Here is a 16,677-nt window from a genome sequence, read left to right on the forward strand (position 1 = left end):
GGAATGTTAGGTCTCTCCAAGGAGTTGGTAAGAAATGCAACCGTAAAGAGGGGCAGTCGGAGCCTCGAGGGTTACAATTTACAACACCTTTCTTATTTGTTGTTTACTTAGTGAGAACGATCTAGAGCCGGAGAAGAAATGAAGTTGAGAGAATACATGGAGAATACATGGAAAGGGGAAAGAAAAAAAGTAAATAAGAAAGAAAAGATGTATCCACAGGTTGGCTGTTCACCTGCAGTAGTAACTGAGCCCCATCATCACAAATGAGATGTGGAAACAAACACAGGTTCTTTTTTAAGATGAGTAGAAAAGTGTCTGTTGATAAAAGGGAACCTTAGAATCGGGAATCGTTTGGTGGCCGTTTATCACAACAGACAGGCAACATATTATAATGAGGAAGAGAACCCTCCTCTGGGGGTTAAAGGGAAGCTGTCCATCCTCAGTGTAGCGATATTATTAGCGGTACGATTACAACTTTCTGTTCATTTCAGAGTAAGACCGTTTTTTTTTTTTATTCTGCTGTTTTGAGCAGCTTGAGTAAGAAAACCGTCTTTTCGTGGTCTCGCAGAAATCTGTTGTTAAAAGCCGGTGAATGTCTAAGGCCTGCAATGTAACAGTCTGACCACTAGAGAGCAGCATGAACCAATAATAACCTTCAACGCAAGTGGGGGTCTCTTTCTTTCTCTCTCTTTCTCACTCTCCATAATTAATAATTCATAAAACACTACTAAAGACAAAGGCCTGTTTCCTTTGGGTTAAGATTTCATCTCGGAAGGCTGACAATCAGGAAAATAACTGAATCCAACATCAAATGTGAATGATACAATCACTTTAATGATATATATGGGTATTTTGCAACTGAGAGGGAATACATCATTGATTACGCCTACATTAGAATGCTTAAACTCTGCTGTAACGCCACTTGACAGTGATATTGATCGTATATACGTTACCCTCCCCATGGTAATGAAGTCATGAGGGTGGACTGAGGAGCGAGGCTTTTAGGCTTTCAGCCTAAATGGGAAACTGTTTGTTTTGCAGCAGCTGCTACACAGTCGCTGCCCACACAAATACACAATCACACGCCCTTCACTATAAAGTACAAACACACACAAACACCTACACAAGTGTATCCATCTACTGTTGATAAACACACTGTAGTGTGCGGTTTAAGGTTTGCAGTTGTGTCTCTTTGTTCATAAAGCGCAGACAGACAGAGATAGAGACAACTTGAACTCATGCACAACAGTTCTGTGAGGAGTCAAAGGCAATCAGGGGGATTTGAGTAAAGCTTTTAGAGCCGCACCATTTGCTTCCTTTTAAAGGCCGGAATGGTTTCTACTATTTATCAAGCTGCTGTTTAATGTCTAGCTCTGACCTAGCAAACAGCGGCTGGTCCTGTCAGCTGGTTGGATCACACAGAGTTAGTGTGGCAGTGACCTCGCATACAGTTGGGGAAGATGGGAAGACGTGTACCCGAGAATAGTATATAGTATGCATACATTGTTTTTCTTTAAACGTTACTTTTTGAAATTCATGTCGATTCCAGTCACAAAATTTGCATTATAAAATGTTGTATTATACTGTTTAGTAAGTTATATAACATGATTATAATTATTAACTTCAAATTATTTTTGCAATTTGGAATTTACCGATATCGGATATTAACCAATAATGACTCAACTGGCTGGATCAACTATCTGTGACAATGGGCCCAATCTATTCAATTCTATAATTATATACTAAGTAGATTACAATCTAATAATAAAAAGAAAAAGGGAAAATCTGAATTATTATGCTCATTGCTTTATTTCCTCTGCAATGCATTATAATGATATTACAACATACTGTACTTGATTCAGTCTACCTTTGCACAGAAACATGCACGTAGCTAAAATTAAACGTAAGCCAACAAATATGAGTAACAAACAATGAAAAACTTCATATTATAATGAAAAACTTTTAAACAAATTGATTCATACACCACAACACAGTCATTTTACCTAGAATATATATATATATATATATATATATATATCTTTTTTCTCATCTCACAACATGCGGAAGAAACAAATATATATCTACATAGATATAGATATATATACATGTTTTCTTCCCCCATTATCAGATTGTGTTTACCATTTTAAGACTGAACTGACTATGAACATCAACCTTAAAAAAGCCAGTAATTAGACCAGTCTGATTGAAAAAACATGCAATCAGTTCCATGATATCTATATATATTACAGCACTCTTAACCAAGTTTAGGTTTAACTCCCAGACACAGAGACAGCTCATTTTTCTGGATCTTTCCATCCTTGTTGACGTCACAGTGACGTAGCAGGATGCCTTTTAACTTGTCCAGCTCGGGACTGGTGAGATTGGGCTGGAGACGACCGAGGAGAGAAGGAGGGAGAAGGAGAGTGGAAAGACATTAAGCTTACATCCTATTATGAACTATACCAGAGTCCATTCTGTCTTTTCACATTTTACGAGTATAAAGATTTACAAAAAATAGATATATGGAAAAAACAAGACTGAAATTTTTTTTAGTGTTCAAGAGAATTCTATGATTCAACTTTTTTCCGTTGACTAAATAAACAAAATATTGCATTGTAATATCGAATCGCAATGCTCAAAGAATTATGACAGTACATTATATGTAAAGTTGATGTAGTAATAGAGAATGTTGTAGCGATGCAACCAATACTTTTCATTTTATTGATGATTTTCTAAGTTTATTTTCCTGATTCATATATAGATATATATTGCAACAGTTGTACTTGATGTAAAAAACACTCAAATATTAGAACATCATAAAGCCTATTGTGTCATGTCCTACCCTGACCAGCCCCATCATGTCTTTGACAAAGCCGTCCACTTCAGGACCCTCCAGTGCTCCTGTCTTACTCTGAACAGGGACGAAAGACACAGAAAAAGAGAACGGAGGAGTGCAGATTACTTAATGAAATTCACATCGGACACCCATTATTCAGTCATCCGTTAGTCCCCCTTTCCTGGGCGTATGTATTTGTAATGTCCACCGACCACAGTGAAAAACCTTTCTCCTGACTCTCTCACTGCAGGTATACGAACACGTTGGCTTGACAGCCGTTTCACGTGGGCCGAATAATAATAAATAATTTCACAGAATAAGGAAAGCTTATTAGTGAATCCTGACAGGGGATATGTAGCCCCGGAGACGCTTTCTGAATGAGTCTAAGAGTGTTAACTCATCAGCCCAGAGAGTGAGCTGACAATCTAATGGGTGATTTATTTGATCACGTTTCATTACAGAAAGCAATGAAGCTAATTGGAGTCACTGTTGCTGCCCTCTTCAGGGACCCCCACACACCAGGCACATTTGAGGGTGTGTTGTGGAGGTGAGGTCGGCCTTGACTGGAAAGCTTTCATCACAAGCATCACAATTGACTTCCCTTGTGCTATAGAGTACTATTGTCCTTCAATGAGAGAATGATGCAAAACAGCTATTGGGCTGCTTAGGAGACCCTTGTAGGAATAAGTGAAAGGTGGTCGTTTCCGTTCTCTCTAATAGGACATTTCCTTATAGATGGCTGGGATTCAAACCCTCAACTATTAGTCAAGAAGCCTGGTGTATTAATTTTCTGCCTTATCGCAGGGTTTCCTTCAGGACGCCCCAGTAATCACCGGGGTCTCACAAAGCGCATTATTGTACTTACAACATCGTAATGGTCAAAGATCTTCTCAAAGTCTTTCTTTCTCTCCTCTTTACTGCAGGCCTTTGGGTAAAAAAGAGTGAGAGTGTAATTATTGTACACCAAGAGTACATGTATGGAGAGAAATTAGAAAAATTAAAAGAATACAACTATGTATGTTAAACTTTGTGTTTTCATCTGTCAAATATAAAAGATCAAGATGAGGATGAAACTTACATCCATTTGAAACTGGAGCAGGAAATTCTCCTGTAAGGCCAAGATCCTAATTGAAGAAGAAATACATATTTCACCAGCAGTCAAGTTATCAAAGAGAATAATGTTCTTAAAAAGTACCACTAACGGTTGGTGCATTGTGTGTTTTATTTATTTTTTGTTCATTACTCATCTATGCAGATGCATGCTGTGTCTCCCCACCTCCACCAATGCCCATTACGCACTTAATACATTTTTAGCATAAAAATGTTACTATTAACTGTCTTACAGAAAGTTTTTACATGTTAAAGATGTTAGTATTTCACCAATGTGATTTCACCAATGTGATCTTCTTTATTCCGAGCCAACATTTGTGAAATGCAAGCACTTTATGTATATAATAATTATCCTGCTCTTTGAAAAGTACCTGGCCAAGTCGTTCAAATCCAAACAGCCATCCTTGTTTTTGTCAAAGATTTTCATCTGCAAAAAAAGAGGATGTACTGAAGAAGACAAAAAGAAATTCAGCAACTGTAAATCTGTAAGTAGTTATTTCTTCACACAACCTGTGACTCTAGACTCAACTTATCATTCGATATGCATTTTTGATTTTAATAAATGTACTGTTAGAAACTGAAATTGCAAAATTTCACTGTTAAACACCTCCCGGCAACAAAGCCTGTTGCCCAATCTCAGGCCCTGTAGAGTGACCAATTTATCCAAATGCATGCTGAGTACAGGAAGGAAAAGGTTTAGCATAATCATATCTGTCAACTGCGACCGATTGCAAGTCAGATCACCATCACACCCAAGTAGGAAGAATTTGTTTAACTGTTTAAACGCCAGACAACACAGAGAGAAGCTCGCTGGGGAAGGTTGTATGGTTACCATTGCGTCTGTGTACTCATCCAGCTTATCAGATGATACTTCCTTGAGATGTTTTTGGAACAGATCCTTCAGGAAAGCCTAAGAACAAACGTTTATCAAATAATCAGAAAATTAAAGAATCAATGGAGACGCAAAAAATACTTCTTTACTGTGTAGTAAGGGAGAAGACAAACATCTGAATGTGTGAATGTCACTACAGGAAATGGTGCCTGAGGGTTAAACTCATTCTCTGTTTTCCACCACTGAAGGTTTTTCCTCTAACAGAAAAAGAGATGTGAAATTGGTCTTCTGTCGTGTGTGTACGACCCACCTTGAGCTCCAGAGCTGATATATAGCCGCTGCAGTCAACATCGTACTTCCTCCATATCTACAGGGGGGAGGACCGGTCAAAAATTGGCAAATGTTGACAAGTGCACAGGTGAATTTGAACTAGTTGGAATTAATGCAATAACGTAAATAGCCTCTTTATAGCTAGTGGTGAAAATCTATTATATTTTTTAAATGTAACTCTCACAAGTAGAACTATTATTCCCTGTTGAAATGTTATTCTTTTTTAAACAAATGATATGCATACATATATATATATATATATATATATATATATATATATATATATATATATATGCATATATATATATGAAAACATATCTGTATAGATAGATATATGTATGTATTTCTATAGATATGTCTATATATAAGGAGAGAGATATGAGATGTGTGTGTGTGTGTTTGTAGATAGATTCATAATCCAGGTGGTTAAAAGTATTTCTTATTTATAATGTTATCAAAGTTAACAATGTTAGCGTTGAGTGTTGTCACCACTTCATAAAGTCAAACCCTGCACTGGTTCCTGTAAGACTAGAAGTCGGAAGACTTCCTCATGCATCGCATGTGCTGCGACTCCAAGTCATAGATCTGATGGATCTGGTTGTACAGAAAAATGTGTTGCATTTTCCATGATAAAATTCTTACTGTCTTCTTCTTACATCTCTTGATCTATTTCCTGGTTGCCGTTAACTGCTCAGAATAACTGAACAAAGCCAATCGAAACTCAACTGCAATTCTTACACCTTCAAGCATAGAAATGTGTTACTTATGTGACATTTTACCAATCATCCAGTTTATGCCTCATGTGTTTGTATCAGAGAATAAGGATGATGATTAAACAGTCAACACTGGGCTCCAGTCAAACAATGAAAAGCCACTTTGTGTATGCGTTAGTCCCTTGCCTAACCTGTTTTTAGTTTTTAAGGCTTGATTCATTGACAGTGTATTTGATGTACTATTTGTGGATTGGCCCGTTTCCTCTGTTGAGAGGTTCGCATATATGTGCAAAATAATTAATGTTGTTATCTGACATCTCATGATTTACCTAGTGACCTTACCTTCATGAAGTCTACACTGTTATCCAGAGGAGCTTCTCTACGGAAAACTAACAGGAAGTTCTCATCTTCAGGGAGGATCATATTGGCCAACTAGAAGACAGGTCAGAGGTCACACCAGAGAGCAGTCATTTGATCATGTCAAACGTCTCATCTTAATAAGTTATGTCCAAGTTTAAAGTCATACATAGAAACTTCAAAATGTTCAATCATGTAATTATGCTCAGATCAGGGGTCAGTTTTTATTTTCTGTAGAAGAAATCAATCTTATGGAACTATTGTACCACTTTAGCACTATAACAACCCTACAGAGGCTTCTTCTCCTGGCACCTCTCCAGTTCACGTTGCTCCTCTCATCTGAACTTGAGTTGTATCAGACCTCCATTAGCAGATTAAACTGGCCCCCATCTTCAATCTAATTACTGTTCAAGATGATATTGCGGCCTTTGGGTTTACAAAGAACCGCTTGGTCAGATAATGGCAGTGCACCGTCCGCGATGTGCAACTTCAGCAAAGCTGTTCGGAAAGAGACACCGATTAATCCACTTCAATAAACAATTGTTGGATGTTTTCAGTTTTCATGTCTTGGTGTCACTGAGTGGGTGAGAACGCACCGTTTGTCCTCACATTTCATTCCATTCAGCATTTCATTAGTCATTGATATCTTTGTTTGCTGCTCATCATGGCCACCAGATAATAGAGCAGCAGACGGACATTTCCTCTATGCTTGCACTGGATGACATCAGTAGTGATGTCATAGGGGTTGGACCATGCACAGGGGAAGATGTATTGGGTTTCACATGTACATGCTAATGTTAAGCCCTTTTTAAGCAGATGCCTTTGAATGTTACAGGCAGGAACATTAATGTGTAACTGTGGGCATAATATGACATGTTGATGTTAGGAATAAAGAACAGTTGACAGTTGCTGGAAATAAACAATACATCAACATATTGTTGAATCCATCTATTGAACAATATACAAATACAGAAAGTACAAGTGTTCTTTGTGAACAGAATGGCACCCACAAAGTAGCCTATACATAAAGCCTACTGTGCAGTACTGCAGTTCATCAAGTGTCAACCCAATTAGATAAATATGTCACAATAAATTCACATTATACTGCACATTTGCTCACCCTGCAGTGGAAAGTGAGAAGCTCAATATCAATGGATTTAAATAGATAGTAAGTTAGCACTAGGTTTTAACAAATTAGCCATTTACGATAATGCACTGGAGGGCTAACAGCATTTGCTGTGGCAACCACACAGGATACTATCGCTTGAATTCTAACTTCCTTCTTAAGGTGACAGCATTGAGAGCAGAGCCAACAGTCTAACCAAAGAAGCAACGAGTCCAAAACTGGTCAGTAGAGACACATGAACATTTGTTCTAATTGGGATGCAGCTGACAATTGGCTGCATTGGACCAGTACCTCATACTGGTGGTTCGGGTATTGACCAGATGTAACTAATCCACTGAAATGGAACACTGTACAATATATATTGTATGTCTTTGTCAATTTCACTTACAACTACACCCATTAAATTCACATAGTAACATATGTAAATCTCCCAATGAGTTTCACTCAGTAAGATGGACAGATTTTAAATGTGGAAAAAAGAGGGCATGCGTATCAAATGGAAAGAAAGTCTGACGGATGCTTTCTCTGGCTGGCAGGGCTTGTTGCTAAGTGGTTCGATCCCACTGTTAGCCAACCGCACTTCCAACACAAGAACTGTGAGCACGGGGACCCCCCCACACATGTACGTACTGAACTATGACTGACTGCTGCTGTGACACGTCACTAATTCTGCCTGCAATATTTGCAACAATGGGATGACTTTGTATATATTTATGTAATTTTCTCTTTTTAGTTTGTTATCGTAATTATGTGAAAGGAAGAATTTAGAAAGAGTAACTGACTGTACACATGACAATAAATAGCTTGAATCTTGAATAACTGATGTGGAAGGGATGTATTGATTGAGTAAAAGCCAATCCGTCACGGGTCGTTGGGTGCAATGCATTAAGTAATTGCCCTAAGTGGCTTTTTCACGATAGAAGAAATGCTCTGATGAATTTCTGCAGCTGTGCCAGAAGCAGCCTCAATTACTCAGAGTGGAGGCTGAGAAAGCAGTGTCATTGAAATGTCGCTTTTTTATGCAGTGTGTTGAAATCTCAGTCAAGTTTGATTTATTGAAAGAGTCTCAGAATCTACCTGCATGAATGACTTTTCCTGATAAATGTGTGCTCCACATGTGGTGCATACTGTGTATACATTATACACAGTAAATAGGTATTTAATTCAGGTAAATGCTCTCTTCTGGCTGTTTCTTCATGCATGCAAAGCAGATAAAGGGAAGACAAGAAAGTGGTTAGAGGAACTGATAAGTCTGCTTGAGAGACAGTGAAGAGGAAGACCATTTCTTATAATGAAAATAGAATAAGGAGGAAGTCACAGTGAGAAGGTTTTCAGTTGGTGCAGCTGGTAGCCGAGAGAAAGAGATAGAGGGGACGTTTTACAGGAAGACGACATGTGTGGTGAGACACTCAATGTCACCAAAGTGCTTTGGACCATAAATATGAATGTGAATATGTGCTTCACCTTTACTTGAACCACAATTCAGTATGAAGGAAATAATTGTCAGGTAAATGAGCGAACGATTCAAGCAAGAAAAAATGTATATTTTACCTCCTGAATCTGTAGTTTCCCGTCAGCTGTGACATCATAGGCGGACATAAACCGTTGTTTCAGCTTCTGGACTCTCTCATCTGTCACATTCTCCTGAACAGACACAACAGCTTGAAATGCAAGTGATGTTCCAGCTAAAAACCGTCATTGAACTGCACACATATTGATGATACAATATATGAAGGGTAAAATGGAATAATACAGTTTATTTAACTACAGACAATTTTAAGGAAAAAATGAACCTGAACGATGATAACATCACATTGTACATTGGTACTGCAAAGCATGGTGCTTAAGAACTGGCTGAGTCACAGTTATTTTAAGCCAAGTCACCATGGATACTTCTTTGTCTCGTTTTTCTCAACCCCAGGTTAATAGTTTGTTAAGCGTTTATGTAGCTCGCTCTACATGTCCTCGATCTACCTGGTCCCTTTGATAGACGGAACAAAGCTTGTGGTGTTTTAACCACAAAGCTTTGCCACCGTTACTTGTCATCCAAGATGCGATGAGACATTTCTAAAACACAGTGTCATCATTTTTTTTTAGGCCTTTACAGTTAGTCAACGACTCGGCTGCTTCTGGCTGCGACATGCAACATCCTGCAAATACCTCTATGAAATACATGAAAGCTATTCTAAACATTCTCATCAGTCGACCACACGGTCACTCGTGAAGTTAGATGCACTAGATGCACTTCAGGATGCGAGGTTTCTTTGCAGGCTTGAGTTAACCATCACATTTCCGTTTTCTGTGCAAACCAGTTTCTTTCTCAACTAGCCAACAACGTTTCCCCACAAAATATTTAGGAGCTAATCTTTTAATCTTACTTTGCAAACGCCCCCCATCAACGTACTGTAACTATGGAAACCTATTGTTTATTAGCCATATTTCATGCAGTGCAGAGCTCATTGAGTGCAGACTAGCAGGAGTCTAATGCTTGCTCCTTAGAGAAAGGTCTTCAGTATCAGCTGAATTATTGTTTGACTTAATGTGCTCACACTATGCACACCACATGACCAAACCTTGTATTTATGCTTTAACCGACACTGATATTAGATTTATTCTGCAAATTCATCTTTACTGTACTGTATGTGTTGCCTTAGAGGAAGTGTAGACACAAATATGGCTGAATACAATAAAATAGATTGACTGACATGAGGCAGCGACAGCAGTACTTTTCACAGGGCATTTATGCTGGAAAGCAAACATCAGAGAGACAAAGTGGCGTGTGGTCGGTGATCTGTTTGTTTTAGCACAAACCCCATTAGTATCTCATCCAAACGCACACACAAGCACACACCGGGAAATGTGCCAATAGTTGTTCGCCCATTCGGTTTTCCATTGTAACTGGTCAGGAACGTCTCCCTTGACACTGACCAGAGCTCTTTAATTGTGTCTCTACATCGTTACAGTCACCCCACCCATGAAGGCAAGAGCTTCTGCTGCCCACACAGCAGAGATCTCAAGCGCTACATGAAAACGGTGTTTTATCATTCAACGTCGACAAATGGAGTCTAAAATTCAAGAATAAACCCAAACAGGAGAAAATTAATCACATCTGAATGAATTACCATTTAATGTCATTGTATCTTGAAAAACAGTGATTTAACTAACATTATTTACAACATTAATAGTATTAGCATTTGCTTATACTGTGTGTGTTTGTGTGTCTGGTGGCCTGGTCATAGCTTCGCGCAGTGTTAACACTATATTCATCACACGTTATGGCAAAATGAACATAAACAAAGTTGACTTACCTCCGGACCCAGTCTCTTCATCATGTGACGAAAAAAGTCATCTAGCTCATTGCCCTCGATGTAACCGTTATCTGTCAAATAAAACAAGTGCCATAGAAGTCCTTTAATATTATAGAAAGTCAACATTTTCCTCAAAATTAAAATATTGAGTGATACTTCCTTTACTCATACATCTGTCATCACAATTTTCTCGCTAATGTCTTGTAACGAAAGAAGATACATTTTGGAGGAGTGCACTTTTTCTGTATAAGATAGATAGAGAAAAAATACTGTCTGTCTTCACCATCTGCATCAAAGTGTTGCCAGATTTCCAGGAAACCAGCTGCATCCAGGTTATCAAAAGCACTGTCCATTTTAATGAAGAAAGGCAAAGAAACCTGTTACCACGAAGAAACAATGAGGTGACAAACTGTGACTGAGCCGTCGCCCGCTTGGTTGACACATGCTCTTTCTGAAAAACTCCTCCTCTTTTGGGTTTGTGTGTGTGTGTGTGTGTGTGTGTGTGTGTGTGTGTGTGTGTGTGTGTGTGTGTGTGAGAGGGAGAGAGAGGGAGAGAGAGAGAGAGAGAGAGAGAGAGAGAGAGATAGATAATGCTTTTGCATTGCATTTGCCATCTGGTGGGTGTGTTGTTGCACTGCAAATCAAATGAAAATGACAAGCTCCTTTATTACAAACTGGTCGTCATCACACAGCAGCAGAGTAACTGCATCTACAATATTTCGCATGAACGTGGCCTGCGGACTCAAAGCTTCATTAATCTAATGTAAGCATTCTTACAGTTACGTAGAGGCTCATATGAGTCCTAGAGCGCTCTGAGAAATCTTGCAGGGGTGAGATATTTATTTAAAAAAATGTAAGAATCATATTCAAAACAACTATTCCAACTTAAGGTCGTTGCACTTGACTCTCATGATGCTAACCGATTTAAAGTGTTAAAGGCGACGATGGATTACCATTGAGCAAAACACCTAAGTGGACCCTCTACTAATACTTTATTTTGTGGACTTTGTTGTCTTTTATCTTTGTTGATTTTTATTATTTGAGTTTCTGTTGGCCTCCTGATTCCCATTTCTGGGTCATGAGTCTGTTTCCAGCAGTAAACTTCTGCTCTCAACAGACGTTATGGCAGATAGGAAATCCTGCGGAAGTATTTTATCTCATTAAAGACATTTAAATCATTCCACAAGGGTCACCTTCCACTGTTTTCCTCATTATGGTGCCTGTTTGGAGAAGCATTGCTGCATCAGGATGTTGTAGCAGGCCTCCACCACTAGAGAGCACAGTAGTACAGAGAAAAAACTAACAAAAGACTTGAGAGCATATTCAAACATACGTTTTTGAAAGATACCAATGAAAAACCCTTTATTGACCGCATTCATATCTGCAGCCCTGGTGGCTTCTCAATTGTGGGGCTTTTATGCAAATGGCCGCTGTGTAAGTCCCGTAACAAATTAAAAGTAAATGTTCAGATTACTTCACATGGGTCATTGGTTATGAGACATTAGACACTAACGACTGGTCACGTGACCTGTTTGTCCCCCGCTAGTCATGTCAGATCATAGTCAGTCGGTTGTGAACAGAGTTGTTAACATCAACCAGGCTATTTTCCCAAACCTGGCCAAGTTTGTTGTGAAAAGACACCGATACAAGTAGAAACCCTCGAGGCTACCCAGGGCTTCATAGTTTGAAGCTTTGGTAGCAGGGATCGATCCAAAGCTTCCTTACTGCTCGGCTTGGACCGGCGGTAGAACATCAAAAAGGATGAAGGATCTCGGATGAACAAAGCAAGGTTTCTTCATGCCAATGGTACACCTGAACCACATACAAGGAAGATCCTTGCTGGGGTTGTGGGAAGATCAGGCAGAAAAGCACAGTTTTATTGTGGAAGCCATTGATACAACAATTAGTTAATTAATGAGCAATTAGTTAATTAATTAGTTAGCAAACTACCACATGGGAGTTTGTGTCTTCGGTCTCCGTCTCCAGCTGTAGCAACCTTCGGACTGACAAAGGCAGCAAGGAAAAACCAAGGGGCAGTATGGTAGTGATGCAGTTTGTAGACAGTGATTTCTACGTGGGCAATACTCTGAAGTCTTCTCCAACTGAAGCTGAGGCAGTTGAAATTTAGCAAAATTACATCCAACAGACTGGAAGTGATGCATTGCTGTTGAAGATTGAGCTGAGAACTTATTCCAGTTCAGCTGGCATGTCACTTCTGATACAAGTTCCACAGAATCAGAGGCCTTTTTACAAGTGGAGTGCTTTCAGCAATAAATAGCTGGTTTGACCCCTCAGGTTTCCTTGCTCCTGTGACCTCAAAAGGAAAGACTTTCATTCTAGCATGTGCTTGAAGGGAGGCGATAGAAGGTCTGTAAGGACTTAAAGAAATGTTCCAAAGAAAGGCAATGCAGCATTGTATTTGCATGAAGAAATGTCCAAAGTCAACACAATGACTTAGTGGATTTTATTGAGCCATGAGAAACTGGAACAAATAACCTATTAGGACTGATAATGAGCAAACAAGTCATTTTTTTATGCATTCAGTTTTTCCAGCTCAGGGAAAGGTTTTGCATTCATTTCATTTTTTTAAATCATAATGAAAGTAGCATTTAACGTATTACATGTAACAGCAAATTAATACATACAATGAAATAATTACTACATTTATGAACACAATGTACAAGAATAAAAACAACAAATGATCAATACATCACCGTCCACTGTTTCTTTTTATTCCAAATAACTTACAAAACAAACCCCTAGTATAGTAGTGTACTTAGTACCAAAACAAAATAGGTTTTTGCTGTACTCACATAGGGGTGTGAATGTGTCATAGTGTATTGCATGTGCGTGTATTACACATGCATATCTACACACACACACACACACACACACACACACACACACACACACACACACTCCTACATGTATGAAAGCACGTATTTACATACAGTACAACTCACAGCCACACCATGCAGTCACACACAGGTCGACGTAGGAGTCAAGACTCAGCGCTTCTGGTTATTTTTAACAGAAATGAAGTAGTTTCAAATTATTCATCAGGCTTTCGCACAACAGAAACACAGCCAGCTGCTTCTAAAATCCCAAACAGATTTCCTTCCATTTGGATATGGCAAAAACAATCCAGCTCACAGCCCCGTTTGCTTTAAACATATTGCAAAGGATGCAGCGGCATTTTATCCAGTATCCTGGAACACCGCTCAACCTAGAAGAAATGTTTCAGTTGTGAAACTTTGGCTGTAATTTGAAGCAGTTGTTGACATCTAACACTAAATGAACTACTTACAGAAGAAACTTGTGTTATTTCTGAGGAATGACGAGAGACAAACAAGTAAAATCTCATCGTAATCTTGAAAAAAAGACGTCATGGGTCAAGGTGCACCAGTAAGACTTTTGGCTCTGACTAGAATAGGACAATACAACAAAACACACACCAGTTGTGCCCTTTTCACACCGGGCATGAAGAGCGACGGCTGGCTTACATTAAATATTAATGCTGTAGCACAGATAGACAGATAATGAAGCATCTGCTGGGTCTCACATTCAGGTATTTACAGGGTTTAATGCTGCGTTCACATCACGTAGAACAAAAGTCAGGAAGATTATTATGTTGCTGACTTGCGATGAGCATTTCTGTCTTTACTTTGTACGACTGCTAAGGTAATTGGAAAAGGATGTCCAATGACAATATAGCATTCTATCCAGTAAATGTATGTAATTCCCCTTAAATGATTGACTAATGTGAGGCCTCCATGTTTGTTTGCTTTTTCTCAGTCTTAATCACAACTTGGGTGTTAACTGATAAGTATAGCAACACCAATATGAGAAGAATAAGACATAATTTAATGACACGGCTAAACCTCTTTATCTATTCAAAGCAACGCTAGGCATACAAACTGCAGATAAGAGGTATCGGTCGACAAAATCTGAATTCTTTTTTTAACCTTTGTCTATTGATGATGAGATGAATGGTTTTGGACATGACCTGTAGAACTTGTATGTCGACTGTGTAGCAGTGTGAAAAGGGCATTCCTTGCTGGCAAAAGACAGCGCTGAGGGGAATCGGCCTGAGACCGACGTGTGTCCTTGTTGTCTTGAATAGCGTTCAGGTCAGGAACAGCCAAAAGGTCCCTGTGGTGAGAATCCAGCTACGCTTTACGTTCACTTCAGACACGGTTTTCTCAATCAGGTTTTAACAAATGCCAGATCCTTATAGTTTGAAGTTCCAAACGTGTCTTCGTACAGAACAAATTGAAAATGAGCTGAATTTGAAATCCATGAAAGTGTTTGAAAGCTGAGTTTCCTCAGTATCCAGCTTTCATACAAAGAGAAGACTGAAGATTTTTTCTGTCATAATATTAATCATTGATCATAATAATATTGATCAACAAGTGTTACTAGAAGTGAGGTATGAATCTGTCTTTAAGAGCAATTTAGAGTATGTGTGAGTTTAGAAGTGGTTAACATTTGTTTTTTTTTGTTTTTTTTAAGTTAAGTTCCAGCTACATAGAAAGCTGTTGTTACTTTATTAACCATTAAACCTTTTTATGATGGGCCTCTCTATGGCTCTTTATTGACAGACACATACTCACTTCCGCCATAAACAGCAGAAAATAGACATCCACGGTTTAAAGGTATCATAGATACAGTAAATGATTTTTTTCCACAGTGTCTGAACAAAGAGAACAGTGTTAGTTAACAGTGCTTAAGCCATATTGATTAGTTATCAGTGGTAGTTGCAGTACAACACTTCATGTGGTTACTGCAGCTCTCCCACAAAGAGACAAAGCAGAGTGCAGACAGGCGGTTTCATGTGTCCCAGCAGACTTTAAGCCCAGTCGGTCTGCTCTAAAGGACTGGTGTTTTTTTGCTGTTAGACAGGCTACATCAATTGTGAAATGTGTGTTTATGTTTATGGTGGGCTGAGATTCTCAGCTAAACCCGTGTTTTCCTGGGAAAAAAACCCAACAAGATGAGTTGCATAATGGGTTCAGTCACCACTGAAGTCCAGAGAAAAGTAACTGGCACATAATGAGAATAACATTTAGAAAAATCATCTATACAAATATATTGATGGAAACAATTGCTGTGGGGTCCTGCTCTGGTTGGATGTTTTAGTTCAAGTACAGTACAATGATCCTGATATCATTGTTACATGTGTTTGGTCCCTGGGAGACAAGCTTTTAGTGAAATGTACACTCATAGTTTCACAGTCCTTCTCTCTCTGTCGGTCTCTGTCTTTTGCACAAAGAGTTTACTGGTTCCAGAGCAAACTTCATTTAAGATTCAGTACTACTTTGCTGAATATGCTTCAACATCAGTGTCCTCAAATCCTGAAAAGGTTATTCTTTAAGAGACATCAGATTTTCACCTGACAGCAGAGATTAGGAATGAAAAAAGGAGAAAAAGGTGTCAGAAATGGAAGCTCTTAGAGACTTGGCACGGGTTGCTTTACTAGGTGACAAGTTATGACTACAAGAGCTTACTGAGGTTATTCCCACTGTGTTAATATTGTTGGTTTCGCCTTATCATAGACAACCAAATGCTAGTTCTAACGGTTTACTGCATGATGCAACAGCAGGTCTTCCTGCAAAGCAAAGAGGATCTTTACTTTGGGATCGGACTGAAAACCACCGCCAGTATAAATGAAAATGTATCAATGCATGATTATAGAACTTCTTTAGTTGCTTTTTCATGTTAACAGGTGTTTACTGTTAAAATAAAGTCTTTGTCGGCTTCCTCCCCAGAGTCCGAGGATTTTTTGCCCGCCGCTTTGTCCGTTTTTGTAGATTGATCCTTTATCTTGATGGAGCCGTGGTCCTCAGAGTTGGTACGAAGGCGGTTTGGTCGCTGAGCCGAGTCTGACACAAACCCCGCCCTCCCTAAAATACAATATAGAGAGAGAAGATGACAATTTTTATAATCATTCAATAAGCACGGAAATAACACAGCTTTTCTTACACTTCTATTTGGTTACAAAAAAAGAACGAAACGAGGGTAAATCGACCCATGCCAAAGGAAAAAGTGAATGCTCGACCGAAATT

General features: G+C 38.9%; 2 protein-coding genes across 3 annotated transcripts in view; both read right to left on the reverse strand.

Annotated features, from left to right (window-relative positions):
• Nucleotides 1-1,790: 1,790 nt before the first annotated feature.
• LOC120810100 (secretagogin) lies at nucleotides 1,791-11,071 on the reverse strand. 2 transcript variants are annotated; one of them, XM_040164369.2, is made up of 11 exons: nucleotides 10,896-11,071; nucleotides 10,613-10,683; nucleotides 8,856-8,948; nucleotides 6,164-6,253; nucleotides 5,089-5,145; nucleotides 4,779-4,856; nucleotides 4,318-4,373; nucleotides 3,915-3,960; nucleotides 3,702-3,761; nucleotides 2,843-2,911; nucleotides 1,791-2,386 (listed from the first exon to the last, which is right to left on the reverse strand). In XM_040164369.2, exons 1-11 carry the CDS (start codon nucleotides 10,963-10,965, stop codon nucleotides 2,255-2,257), a joined length of 822 nt encoding a protein of 273 aa, XP_040020303.1. In that variant the 5' UTR covers nucleotides 10,966-11,071; the 3' UTR covers nucleotides 1,791-2,254. The 2 variants fall into 2 exon arrangements, with proteins under 2 accessions (XP_040020303.1, XP_077951432.1); XM_078095306.1 differs by lacking the exon at nucleotides 5,089-5,145.
• Nucleotides 11,072-13,061: 1,990 nt separating this feature from the next.
• The window catches only part of LOC120810077 (F-actin-uncapping protein LRRC16A), a 45,532-nt gene continuing 41,916 nt past the window's right edge, over nucleotides 13,062-16,677 (reverse strand). Inside the window, 1 exon segment of the mRNA XM_040164306.2 lies at nucleotides 13,062-16,515. Within this exon segment, the coding sequence (XP_040020240.2) occupies nucleotides 16,331-16,515 (185 nt within the window). The 3' untranslated portion in view covers nucleotides 13,062-16,330.

This window comes from Gasterosteus aculeatus, chromosome 20 (genome assembly GCF_964276395.1).
Source record: "Gasterosteus aculeatus chromosome 20, fGasAcu3.hap1.1, whole genome shotgun sequence".
NCBI lineage: Eukaryota > Metazoa > Chordata > Actinopteri > Perciformes > Gasterosteidae > Gasterosteus > Gasterosteus aculeatus.